Below are 13855 nucleotides of genomic sequence, written 5' to 3' on the forward strand. Positions count from 1 at the left end.
AGTTGAACGGTCGAATGATTGACCAGTTGCCTAGGGTTTTATATATATAGATAGATTGGTGCTATGGTGCTACTTCTATAACTGTGCCATATGAGAAAGATTATGTTAGTTACTTCTTTTATGGGTTTATTTGATTTATAACATTATATTAGTTTCAAATGTACAACGTTAATGATACAGTGTCTGTATATATTGTGAAATGTCATGAGAGTGAGTCTAGTTAACTTCCATCATCTCACATAGTTACCAATTTTTTCTTGTGATGAGAACTTTTAAGATCTACTCTCTTAGCAACTTTCAAATATGTAATACAGTACTATTAATCACTAGAGGCCCGGTGCAAGAATTCATGCACCCTCAACCTGGCCTATGGGATCGGGCCGAAACTGGCTCTCTGACACCCCCTGAGGACACAGACCAGGCCAAGGGAACTCACCGGTACATGATTGGGGCTGGGGAGGGACTGCACGAGGGCTCCAGGGCATGTCTGGCCCATTTTGCTCAGTCCTAATTGGCTGGACCTCAGCAGCAAGCTAACCTACCAGTTGGAGCATCTGCCCCCTGGTGGTCAGTGCACATCATAGCGAGCAGTTGAGCCACCTTAGCATATCATTAGCATATTATACTTTGATTGGTTGAACAGATGACTGGACAACTGGACACATAGCATATTAGGCTTTTATTATATAGGATAGTCACCATGCTATACATTACAGTGGATTATTTTTGTTTCTACAAGTAACTCCTCTTACATCAAAACAGAACTTAAAGTTAAACCCAGCATGTTATTAAAATAGCATCACACCCTCCTGCAAATACCTGATTGTGTCTTGTCAATTTTCATCTCTTCATCTAGAGCCTGGGATCCTCGTCCTCCATCATTTAACTTTTTAACATTTTGTCTTTGTGAACAGGGGCGGAGAGGCCTGGGCTCTGTTTTTGTCTGGGCGTCAGGCAATGGCGGAAGGAGCAAAGACCACTGCTCCTGTGATGGCTACACCAACAGCATCTACACCATCTCCATCAGCAGCACAGCCGAGAGTGGAAAGAAGCCGTGGTACCTGGAAGAGTGTTCCTCCACACTGGCCACAACCTACAGCAGCGGAGAGTCCTACGATAAGAAAATAGTATGTGCCATTTGCATGCCTGCCATGATGTATTTATTTATCCTTCACTTTGACATTCAGACAGAAAATCACAAATCCTTTTTTTAATACTCACCTGAAGACATGCTTAGAGAGAGGAAGGGAGGGAGGGAGGGAGGGAGGGAGAGAGAGAGAGAGAGAGAGAGAAGAGGGAAACATCAATCAAACATCAATCAGTTGCCTTCCATATGCTCCCTGACTAGGGATCAAACCCGCAACCCAGATATGTGCCCTAATCAGGAATCTCACCAGCAACCTTTTGGTGCTCTGGGCAACACTCAACCAACTGAGCCACTCCAGCCAGGTGGGAAATCACAAATTTATATGCACATGTAATATATGGAAATAGAAAGTCTGATTAGCTGATTACTCAACACAAGTATTTGTAAATGTTACCATTTCGTGGAAAAACCCTGTCCAGGTGATGACATTCCTGCATTTAATGTGGCCTTAGACACGATTACGCTTCAGTTATATGGAGGACAAATGAATGGTTCCCCTTTACCCAGTGAGTTAGTGGGGACTGGAACCTAAATCTGACTCTGAGCCCGGTGCCTGTATCCCTGTAGTCCCCATACTGCCTTTCAGCCGTAGCGGCAGGGCTTTGGTTTCCAAAGACAGCTAATTCAGAGAAAAAAACAAAAGTATAGGAGGAAACCCAGAATCCAGTTGGACTCTCTTTATTTAACGTGAACGAAACCTATACAAAAGATGCTTTTCTAGTATTTCCTCACCAAGTTGGCCTGAGTGAAAAGCACAGAGTCCTGTGTGATCTTCTTGCTAACATGCCTACTCTCTATGCAGACAGCAAAAGGATTGGTGAGAGTTCAGGTTGCAGGAACAGCCTGCATGGGTTTCATTGGGTGTTGAACTATTTACTAGCTGGGTAACTTTAGACACGGTACTGAATTTTTCTCTTTTAGTGCCCTTGCTTGTAAAGTGGGGACATTTAATAGTTCATAGTTTGTGGAGTTATTACAGAGATTATGAGGAAGTAAATAAAAAGAACTTTGTGTACTAGCTGACCCATTTGTGCTCCAGAAAGATCTGGCTTTGGGGAAGGGGGTACCCTGCACGTGCTGCTGATTCTAAATGTCAAACACCTTTGTACTTTGCTCTTTTCCTGATCATGGTTTTGTGACCTGTCTAGGGATTTGTCTTACTAAAGTGGAGTTCAGCTGCTATGCCTGCCACCTTTTAACATTTAGCCAAGACCTTGCTCTCGGGTCTTATCGATGCTACATCTGACTTTTCCACAGCAGTGATAGGACCCTACCTCATCCATGGTGTTCTTTATTCATACCCATCTGGATTGATTCCTCGCTATTATATGGTTTTATGTTTGATTTTTCAGTTACTTCTTAAGACCTTCTTTAGTGGCATTTTGCAGATTGATTTAAATAAAAACTGCCTACCATGTACAGATCCCATCTGTCCCCATCTTGCCCTAACTTCTCTACCATAGCTGGGCTAAAAGATATACACATGGGTCTGCCTTTAAGCACCTCCATCAATCATCAGTAAACATAACTCCGCAATACACAGTGAAATATGAAAAGAGAAAATACAGAGATGAGTATGTTTTGAAGTTTCACAGCTTTCTTAATGGGATCGTGATCCTCTGTGATGTGTTTGTTACCTTCATCATGGAAATATTATAACAGAGGAATGTTCCTTCAGCTTTCAAATATGAAGACATTGTTTCTCAGAACTAATGGTCAGTGTCCACTAGTAATAAGTGACATTGGTCAGTCCTGCATCATGAAAATCTTGACAAAACTCTCTGGACTAAGGATCCCCTCCTTATACCTCTCAAGTATGAAGGCAATTTGAGACAGACTCACCTTTGCTTCAAAGTAAATAGACCCATCTAGTCCAATTTATCCCTGATTGCTGGGGTTGAAGGAGGGGTACTGTTAAATTCCATAATTGTCTTCCTTCAGGGAAACTTATAATCCAAAGGGTAAAATATCAAAAGGAAGAGAGGGTTGTCTGAGCCTCATATGGGCAAAACAATGTGGACAGAGGGACCTCAAAATTGCTACTGTTAGATTTAGTCCTTAGACTTGACCTTCCTGGTCCCTTCATCACTATTTGCTATGATTGTGCAGTAGCTTTTACGACCCCCAAGACAGGGTGGTCATGTAGGATTCTCTCATGGATGGACAAATTGGTCCGTTCGGTGGTCCGGGATAAGGCTTGAAAGGGAAGGTGGACATTGACATATCCTTGCTTCGGGTCCTGTACTTTACTTTTCCCTAGTTGCTGCTTTTGATGTCAAAACCTCTACTGACTCACTATATATTTAACATTTACTCATTTCTAATTCATATTTAATCTCTCCCGTTTTCATTACAGCCACTTACTAGCAATTTTCTTTATCTGGTTCTCAGATTCTCTTATTTTGCTTGAATCTCCGGATTACTCTCAATCGGAGAGGAAATGTGGGAGCTGTTTCAAACTATAGTTGCTAGCTTCAGACTGTGCAGGGGACAAGCAGCCTTCACAGCGTCTTGGTTCCTTCATCTATAAAATGGAGGTAAAACCAGCATCAACCTCACAGATTTTCATGAAGAGAATAAGTATGAGGTGTAAGGTATTTACACAGCACCTGACGCAGCCAGTGGCTGGTACCATGGTTCTCCGAGTCAGTGTAGCTTTCTGCATCCTGCAGAAATGAAGCTAGGCTGGTCATTTTCCCAGCTGTTGTTAACAGAGGTGCTTGTTGCACCCCCCCCCCGCCCCCTGTTCTGCTGATCTATAAAATACTGAATCTGTTCCACCCACCCCATAAAGCAGTGGTTCTCAACCTTGGCTGCACATTAGAATCACCTGGGAATCTTTTTTAAATCCTGATTTCTGGGCCTCGTCCTCTGGGAATTCTGTTTCTTTGTTACTAATGTTGTGGCCCCACCCCATAACAAAGAAACAGAATTTCCGGAGGATGAGACCCAGAAATCAGGATTTTAAAAAGGTTCCCAGGTGATTCTAATGTGCAGCCAAGGTTGAGAACCACTGCCATAGAGAAAGGCACTTTGATGGCGAACATGTTAACAGTGTGAACATGAATAGAGTTGGCAACCACATCAGCCTTTTATGGTCCAGCTGACCCCTTTTCCTTCTAGATGTCAGGATGACAGATAGTCCTGTGTTGCTCCTGGGACCTTGTCTTCATCAGGCTTTGAACCAGACTCGGGTGGCCCCTCGGAGATGCCCGCATCCTGTCAGTGGCATCTGTGATGGAGTGTTACGGGGATGGCAATGTCTCCCTTTCTGCTCGGGGCTCTCTTCCCGGGGTCATTCGTTTTCTTTTGTCACTTGCAGCCTCTCCAGAAGTGCACACTCATCATTCCTCAGTCACAGAGCACCTTTGTGATCTGAACCAAGGCAGCTGCTGGGGACCCAGGAGAGAGGAAATATCTCCTCTCTGCTTCTCGGAAAGCACTTCTGTTAAATAAAGTGACCTTGTCCTCAACAAATGCCTTCTCACGGCAAGCAAGCAGGAAATCCTCGCCTGGGTTTCAAAACATAGCGAGGTCTCCATCCATCTCTTGGTTTCCTGCCACTACTGTTAGGATGACTGTGGACCTTGGTATTCCATTCATGCTTTAATAGATCCGATGGGGGGGGCGATATCATATTATTATAGCAGATGAAGCACCAAAATATCAAGATCACTACAATAAGAAGCTCCTCTATAAGATAAACAGAAACCAGTGGACATGACTGGTTATTATAAAGCCATGGTATGAAGTAATATTTTAATTAACCATAGTTTATACATCTTAGTCAGTGTTGAATATGTAATATGTTTATAGTGCTTTAAAATGTCCTAAATATAACATTGTGGTTCTCTAATGTGTGCCCCTGCACTATGTACATCGAATGCATGTCTCATCATGTCTCCAGAGCACTTTGCAGGAAGATAAGGTGTTTTCCCTGCCTTACAGATGAGAAACCTAAAGCTCGAAAGGTAGAGAAACAACGCTAGTAGGTGGTAGAGCCCAGATTCCAACCAAAATCAGATAGACGCCCCAAAATCCACCTTGCAACCAATATGCTATTAGGCCATTTTTCAGGGACACCCAGTATGGGGCTATATGACAATTGGTGCCTTTTTTTCTTTACAACATGGCCCACTTATTTTGACTTTCATTAGACCTTTTCATAACCCCCCTCAGACAATTGGTCCTCTTGCAAAAACCTAAAACTCTTTGCCAATCTGAGTTGCTAGTGCCTGTAGCACAGTGTGGGCACCAAATTCCCCAAGCATATGCTGTTTTGTGTGACATTCAACTCAGGGCTCTGTCCTGGGAGAAGTGAAGTCTGTTAGGCCAGAAACCACTTCTTTATTCTGTCTGTTCTCAATTTTCACCTCAGAGAGGATATTCTTCTTCACCTCCCCTGAAACAGCGGCTCTTCCCTCCACTATACTCTACTCTTAGCCCGTTCAATTTTCTTTCTAGTTTCCGCAGAGCTACTTAACATGAGACTGTACATTTTCTTATTGACTGTTTTTCACACTAGAATGGAAAGTACTTGAGATTGAAGACTTTGTTTTGATCTTCCCAGAGCCTGAGCTTAATAACTAATTAGGCATAAATGACTAATCAGACATCGGGAAGGATGGAAGCTTTAGGAGTGTTTACAGGAAGACAGAGGGGTGTTGTGTTTCTCTAAGAAAAACTGCTCCTGCTGATAGGTTGGTGAGAGGCAAAGGGTATGTGACAATGTATTTAGCATAGAAAATTGCCTGGAGTCCATTTTCCATCTTATGACTTGATATAGCTGTAACATATTACCTTTCTTAGTGTCAAAGACCATTAAAGATCCAGTCTATAACTACATCCCATCCCAGCATTTCTGCCAAGTTCTGTTTGGGAGCTAAAGCTCCCCTCTCTTCCCAGTCACTCCCGTCATTAAATTATCTCTTGCCTTTGGGACTAGTTGAGTCTTTGCCTTTTTTCCCCCCTGTAGTAATTTGGCTCGGTGATTAGAATTCGGGGGCCATGGTATCCCTCCTGGGATGGGTTCTGTGAGCCAAGGTTGAGAGAATATATGCTCTACTCAACCCTCTCCTGATGTCATTTTATTCATTTGTGTTCAAAACAAACTTGCTGCCTGGGGTGTATCGGGGTTGGCCTGAACCACCAAGTCCACGAGGAGGAATTATCTTATTGCTTTTAGTGCTCCTCAGCAGCCACACATTTCCTTCTGCAGAAACATCGTGAACTCCCCCAATACTCAACTCATTAGTCAGTACAGGTACTTTCTCTATCCTCTCTCTGTTTCTCCTTTTGATTCCGGAACTGTCATTACTTTTCATGAGTGAAAGACTAGCAAACCCAGATGTGTTTAGTTTGTTTGGAAGTTTGGTACATATTCTCTTGAGAATGGGAGTGGGGAGGGGGAGGGAAAGGAAAGTTTGTTCCTGAAAACTTCTTATTTTGATTGTGGCCCAAAGGAGACTGGGTGTGCCCACTGGCTGACTTGGGCCGGTCCCAGGTCCCACCGTCCTTGCTGGTGGTGGTCTGACTGTCACCCTTACTCTCCCACATGACCACACTCTGTGCTCAGCTTTTTCTTTTCTGCCGTTGCAGGATTTACTACTTCACCACCTGCCCGCTCTTCAGTAGCCCTTAGTGCTTGGGCAAGTTAGCTTCCCCCAACCTCCACCTACTAAGTTAATAAATAGTATATCTTCCTTGGAGCGTTCTCATGGGACTAAATGTGGGTTTTTTATGCACATGAAAGCGCGCGCGCGCACACACACACACACACACACACACACACACACACACACACACACACCTCTATTACCCGTTGCCTCACGCATTGCAGGTTGCCCGTGGTGGTAGCCATAGTAGCTGTGGGGGGAATTGCTCTCCTTTACTTAGCCCCTGGATTGCATATAGACATATACACACATACTTTTTGTAGGTTGCTTATAAGTTTATGTGAGTGCTGTTTGGAGAGTCGATAAAGAAGTGACCTTGAAGTCTTTCCTAAGAAGTGGGAGAGTTTAAAGTACAGAACGAAATGAGCACAGATGAGCTTGACTTTAGCAATTCAACTTAGCCAATGCTGTGCTTCTGCTCCGTACCAAATGTTACGAGCTCCGAGCAAACATGATGTAAGATGGCATCTTTCTGTAGTGATCGCAACCTCACATTTGTAAGCAAAACCTTACTTTTGCAGTTCACATTTATAGATTCTCGTAGCAACACGTGAGTGGAATTTCATGTGGACTTGTCAGCAATGATTGAATTTTACACCAGTCCTTGTGACTTTGGTGAACACATAAAGCATTAATTGGTCCTCGGTTCCTTTTTATTTTGCTGTGCTTTCATAAATCAGCTTCTTCTGTTTTATCCATGGACACATTTAAGGTTTTTCATTTCTCTCCTTATCGCTCAGAGCTGTGTCTGAAACAGTTTTCTGGGCACATTTCTAATCCAAATGAAAATCAACACCAGAGACAAATTCATTTCATGTTTGAAAACTATCTGTTCAGTTGCACTTTTACCAGATAAGAGACAATATGGCACCTTCAAAATAAAACAGATCACAAGATAACCCAGAGATAAAAAACTCTTAACTGGAGGGTTGCTATTAAAGGCTTGTCGCTTACGGCCAAAGTCAGTCTGGACTGAGATTCCCCGGAGAATGACATCAACAGGCTAAAATAAAAGATTCAATCAGCCCCAGTAATGAAATATGAAAGATTAGGAAATAATGGTTTAGGATGAGAAAAAGTGATGGTTCTTCTCCAAGGAAGCCGGGCTGGGCCTGAACAAAACCCACCCCTTCTCACCATAGGAGGATGGCGTCCCTAACTTTGTAGAGTCCAAAAAAACCATCTGCTCCTCATCCTGGGACAGGCTGAAAATCTAATTTGCCGATCAGGACAGCTTTGATCTGGCTTGGGGCCTGGTGTCATCTCCTGTTTTCTTCACTCTGATGGGCAGAAATGATATTTTCTTGAGCAATCAGAGAGGTTCTGAGGAGGGAAATTCTGTTTCTGATTTGGGTAGCGAATTGAGGGAATTTGGAGCGTGCAAGATGCGCCACCGGGCTTGCAACCAGGTTCCGAGACATTCTTTAAAATGGAATCTAAACGTGAAGTGCTTTATTGTTCCGTTTTCACATACAGCATCTCTGGACTCCCTGCCCCGGGATGTGGGCCGAGTGCAACTTTTCCTTTAAATTACCGTGTCAGATCTTGTATGCATGCGTTATGATTAATGGGGTTACCCCGTGTGGTTCCAGTTTTCAGAACATCATTTTTCTTCAAGATTGCGTGCTCCTTGGTGGTCTTTGCCTTTTCTTTCTAAAGATAGACACAAAAATTTCTCCGGTACTGTGGCTACTCTTAATGATGAAAACCCTGCCTTAGATCTTTCTGGTAATTTACACCTAAATATCTTTACCACTGACAGTAACTTCCTCTTGAGGTGACCCAGCTGGAATTTCCACTTAAGGCAGGATGAGAAGGGAGTGAGGATGTTTTTGTTTCTTTTCTCTCCATTCCTTCCTCCTCTCCATCACCTTCCTGTTCCACTCCCTTCCCACCCCTGCTCACTACTCAAGTTTCATCTCCTTGAAGTGGTTGGCAGGGAGGGGCGGGGGGGGGGGGGTGAGGGGGGGGAGAGATAAAAGCACAGTGGTGACTGGAATTCTGCAGTCCTACCTATATCAATAGCATTTATCACTAAATTGGTGTTTATATGTAAAAGCGCTGAGTAGCTTTCTGTTTAAGTGTATTATTATATGTATAATATAATATATAGGTGTCTATACCTGGTGTCTATATATAGAGAGGGCAAATTCCTATTGCAAACCCGACATCCTAAAACTTTTATTGTTCATGTTTGGGATTGGCAGGAGGTGGTTATTTATTAGACTCAAAAATGCAACACACACTTGGAGTGTTTATTCTGGATTTGATTCTGTGCATTGAAAGTGTCTGGTGCAGCTGAAGAATAAGGAAAGGGAGCCAAGTGGGAAAACATCATGAAAAATCTTGAATCCAGGCACAAGTCATTGAAAAAAAAATAAAACTTGGCAAAGGAACGTGACCATGAGGGTGAGGTAAAATGGGAAGAATGCAGCAAGGCCATCTCTCAACAAGAGCATATCTGAAAACAGGGAAACCGGCTGCTTCTGGGCTGTTTATGCATTGATTTAGGGATCAGGCCTTTGGAAAATAGGGCTGCACATTTACCCATAATTTCAAATGGAGTAGAAATACCTTTTCAATGATCCAGCAGTCCCACTTTGGGTACATATCTAAAATAATTGAAAACAGAATCTCGAAGAGATATTTGCACACCCATGTTCATTGCAGCATTATTCACAATACCAAGAGGGGGAAGTAACCCATGTGTCCATTGACAGATGAATTAATAAAGACAATGTGGCATATACATACAATGGAATACTATGCAGCCTAAAAAGTGGGAAATCCTACAACATGGATGAACCTTGAGGACAGAATTTTAAGTGAAATAAGCCAATCACAAAAAAAGACAAATGCTGTATAATTCTACCTATAAGAGGTACCTAAAGTAGTCAAACTCAAAGAAGCAGAAAGTGAAATGGTTGTTGCCAGGGTTGGGGGGAGAGGAAAAAGTGGAGTTACTCAGTGGGTAGAGTTTCAGTCATGCAAGATGAAAAGTTCTAGAGATCTGTTGTACGGCAATGTGCATATCCTATATAATAAAAAGCTAATATGCAAATTGACTGAACAGTGGAACGACCGGTTGCTATGACACACACTGACCACCAGGGGGCAGACGCTCAACACAGGAGCTGCCCCCTGGTGGTCAGTGCACTCCCACAGGGGGGCGCTGCTCATCCAGGAGCCGGGCTCACCGCTGGTGAGCGCAGTGGCAGTGGCAGGAGCCTCTCTCACCTCCGCTGCAGGCGGGTGGTAAGGAGTGAGGGGTCCCGGACTGCAAGAGCCCCGGACTGCGAGAGGGATGTCTGACTGCTGGCTTAGGCCCGATCCCATGGTTGGGTGTAGTCCCATGCACCGAGAGGTTGCTGGTTCAATCCCTGGTCAGGACACATGCCTGCATTTTGGACTTGAGCCCCCAGTTTTGGGTGTGCAGGAGGCAGTGATCAATGTTTTGCTCTCACATTGATATTTCTCTCCCTCTATCTAAAAATTGATGAGAAAAAAATAATTTTAAATAATTACAGGAAGTTCTTTAATGTAGGAGTGTTTAGGGCTTTGTTTATCCAGACATCTTGCAGGCATCCAATGTGGAGGTTGAGAAGATGGCTAGAAACAGTCTTCCCTGCCTGCCAAATGCCCAGTTGGGGCTCTGGCACACCATTCAATCATTTAGGAAAAGAGTTCAAAGCTTGTCTCCTCTCTCCCATCACCAGGTCTGTGTGGTTCTGTATGTTTTTGTTTACCCTCCCACTTCTTGTGTATCAGTCCCTACCCGGTATGGAGAATCTGGTAACAGCGGAGGTACCAAAGGAGCAAAGGAAAGACAATGAGTACTGATGGCCTCTTGTGAAGCTCAGTCAGGATGTCAATCTAGATCCAACACAAGTAATTAGAGTCTACTCTGACCTCATGTGGCACTGAGGGAGGTTTTAGGGGAGGATTTATTTTTAGGGAGGGAGTTACAAAGCTGTTCCTGGGAAGACCGAATTTATTTCCAAATCACCTAATCTCCACATTCTTCTTAAAGGATGCTCCTTAGAACAACAGGACTTTGCTTCTATCTCCCTGTGCCTTTCTGATGACCTTTCACCTCAGTCTCTTACCTGTAAAATATGGGGACTATATTTGTCGTGATGCTGAAGAAAGTTTTACTGATGTCTCCAATAACTGTTATGAGACCACCAGCTCATCTCACACGCCCTGTGCATTCCCAGCAGGAGTGATATCAGCCCCAAGGGGCCAAAAATGGATGCTTGTCAGGAGGAATGGGTTTACAAAATTTTAGATATTACAGTGGTTCACAAAATCTTACCCCATAGTGTTTAATCTCTTGTTAAGGACAATCTGAATTTAATTTTTCTTAGTGAAATGGTCATGAAACAAAGGTTGACAAGCACCATCCTTGCTTGATGGGTCTGTTACTGAGCCACATTCACACTAAGAGGAAAACGTGATCTAGTTCTCACATTGTGATTGATGAAAATGAAGAAATAGCTGATGTCCTTCTATAATATACTAGAGGCCCAATGCACAAAAATTTGTGCAAGAGTAGGCCTTCCTTTCCCCAGCTGCAGGCACCGGCTTCCCTCGGGCACCCGGGACCCGGGCTTCCCTCCTCTGGCTGCAGGCAGGCACCCGGGACCTAGGCTGCTTCCCTTCTTCGGCCACCCGCAGGCACCCGGGACCCGGGCTGGCTTCCCTTTGGCCCCGGCTTCATCAGGAAGGATGTCTGGTCTAATTAGCATATTACCCTTTTATTATTATAGATAAGATGTACTTAGTGCTGTAATTTTATATCAAGCGCATGAGTTGAACCTGGCTTTTAGTATTTGTGTTAGATCTTTGAGAAATCCTTGGTTCTTCCATGTAACATTTCCATGAATTCTAAAAAGTCCTTAAACAAATGTTCCTTCTATGGCAGAACATACCTTTTGCTTAAAACCTGAGGCTCCCCCTACCTAACAGTTCTGGAAGGGCAGGGATCAGGCTGAGTGCTTTACTCCTTATGCGACCAATGCCTAACTCACTGTTCGGTTGCTGTGCAACATGACTGTATTATTAAAAATAGTGGGGTAGCCCTGGCTAGTGTTGTTCAGTGGTTAGGGTGTGAGCCTGCACACTAAAGGGTTGCAGGTTTGATTCCTGGTCGAGGGCACATACCTGGGTTGAGGGTTCACTCCCAGTTCCTCGGTCGGAGTGTGTGCAGGAGGCAACCAGTCAATGTGTCTCCTCTCTCACATCAATGTTTCTCTCTCTCCTCTCCCCTTCTTCCCTTCTTTCTTTCCCTGTGTCCCCCTCTCCCTTCCCCTTCCTTCCTTCTACTCTCTCTGAAAAGCAATGGAAAAAATATCCTCAGGTGAGGATTTTTAAAAAGTAAAAATATTGAGTAATGAAAGAACTGTAGCTTTAACTAGAGCTGGGACAAGGGTGAGGCAAGTGAGGTGTCTAGGGAATAAAATTTAAGGAGAACTTGCCCAACCCTTATGTTTCAGGCCAAATGCTCCCCTAGTCCAGTTTCCAAACCCTTCCCTTTCCAAAGTTGATTTAGGCGATTCTCTGGAAGTGATATGGTCATAGGAGCACAGGAACAGGGAATTTAAAACAACTATTTCAACACCCCTCCATTCCACTTGTATAAGAACATTTCTTTCTACTTGCACGTGATTCACATTGGCCCCAGAACCCTAAAAATGTGCACTTCTGTCTTCTAGATCACTACGGACCTGAGGCAGCGGTGCACGGACAACCACACGGGGACATCTGCCTCGGCCCCCATGGCTGCCGGCATCATTGCACTGGCCCTGGAAGCCAAGTAAGCCTTTATCTCCATTTGTTTCCACTGGCGACAACCCCTCATCTCACGGACAATCTACCTGCTCCCTAGTATAGAATCCCTAGCACAACCCAGAATATAATCTTCCCAATCAAACCTGAAAACTTCAAAGATTAGGGCTTTAAAAAAATTTTTTTCTCCTATATTAAGGAAAAAGGCACTTTTTTTACTTTTGAGTTTTTATATTCCCTAAAAAATCAAACTGTGTCATTACTGTATCAGGGAGTCATGTGCAAGCGTGCCAGTTGGCTCCAACACTCTTGCCTTGTCGAGGTTTTCATTCTAGTCTGGGAATGTTCCTGTGAGGCTCAGAGTGGGCAGGTCTGCCCACTTCTGGGCCCCTTCCCTGCAGAACAGCAAGGCAGCTCAGAGTCCATGACGACAGTACCATCACAGACTCATTCTCGGGGACAGAATATTTTAAGGTTACGGGACAGGAGCCCAGGAACAAGGACACTTACCTTAAACCCTGTTTAATGTAGTCAAATTCTGTGACTAAAGAGCGCTTGGCAAGGTCCCCTGAGGTTATTTGCAATGCTGCCCATCTCTTCTTTCTCTAAGCACCAATACATCAATTTGTCAGAACTCTGAAAACCCAGTACAAATCCATACTCTCTTACTCTCCATTTTAAAATCCAAATGCCCAGAAAACTGAAGGGTTTTTTTTTTTTTGCAAAATTAACACCAAAACTCATTTAATTACAAAGTTTGCCCTGATTTGATTTGAGACTATTAGCAGTCCTTATTTATTGTGAAAATGCCTATATTTCACTACAGAAATATTAATGTATTTGATTATGAGGTGCTGGCTTAGACCCCATTGGAAGTTTGTATAATATATGCAAGAGATAAGCTATCTGGAAAAAAAGGGTTTGAATTTTAAATACATTTGGTGCAAGGACTTTAGAAAAAGGGTTGTGGGCCTGTACTCAGAGGCCCTCCTGACAAGAGAATCATAACAACAAGGAATTGAAGTAATGATATGAGTGGTTTTCCCAAATTGGCCTTGCATGCCTGTCCTAAGGAGAATGGAAGGATTCTTTCATCTAGTGTACCCTGATGTAGAACAATAGCAGGTGACAGGAAAAGAATACAAGAATCATAACATACTTAGGTATTATAGCAGAAAGGCACTTTTTATTCTTAACACAGAGGTGGCCTCGCAACATTTCCTGCTGCCCCTTTGTAAGGCAAGGG

At 43.6% G+C, this 13855-nt stretch overlaps 1 protein-coding gene across 5 annotated transcripts in view; it reads left to right on the forward strand.

Moving 5' to 3' along the window:
• Positions 1 to 13855, forward strand: part of PCSK5 (proprotein convertase subtilisin/kexin type 5) — a 278331-nt gene that overhangs the window by 173036 nt on the left and 91440 nt on the right. For all 5 annotated transcript variants that reach the window (XM_006086818.3, XM_023752385.1, XM_023752386.1 and 2 more), the window contains exons 8-9: positions 915 to 1127; positions 12537 to 12637. In XM_006086818.3, the coding sequence (XP_006086880.1) occupies positions 915 to 1127; positions 12537 to 12637 (314 nt within the window). The remainder of the gene's footprint in view (positions 1 to 914; positions 1128 to 12536; positions 12638 to 13855) is intronic.

The sequence above is a fragment of the Myotis lucifugus genome, unplaced genomic scaffold, assembly GCF_000147115.1.
Source record: "Myotis lucifugus unplaced genomic scaffold, Myoluc2.0 scaffold_31, whole genome shotgun sequence".
Classification (NCBI taxonomy): Eukaryota; Metazoa; Chordata; class Mammalia; order Chiroptera; family Vespertilionidae; genus Myotis; species Myotis lucifugus.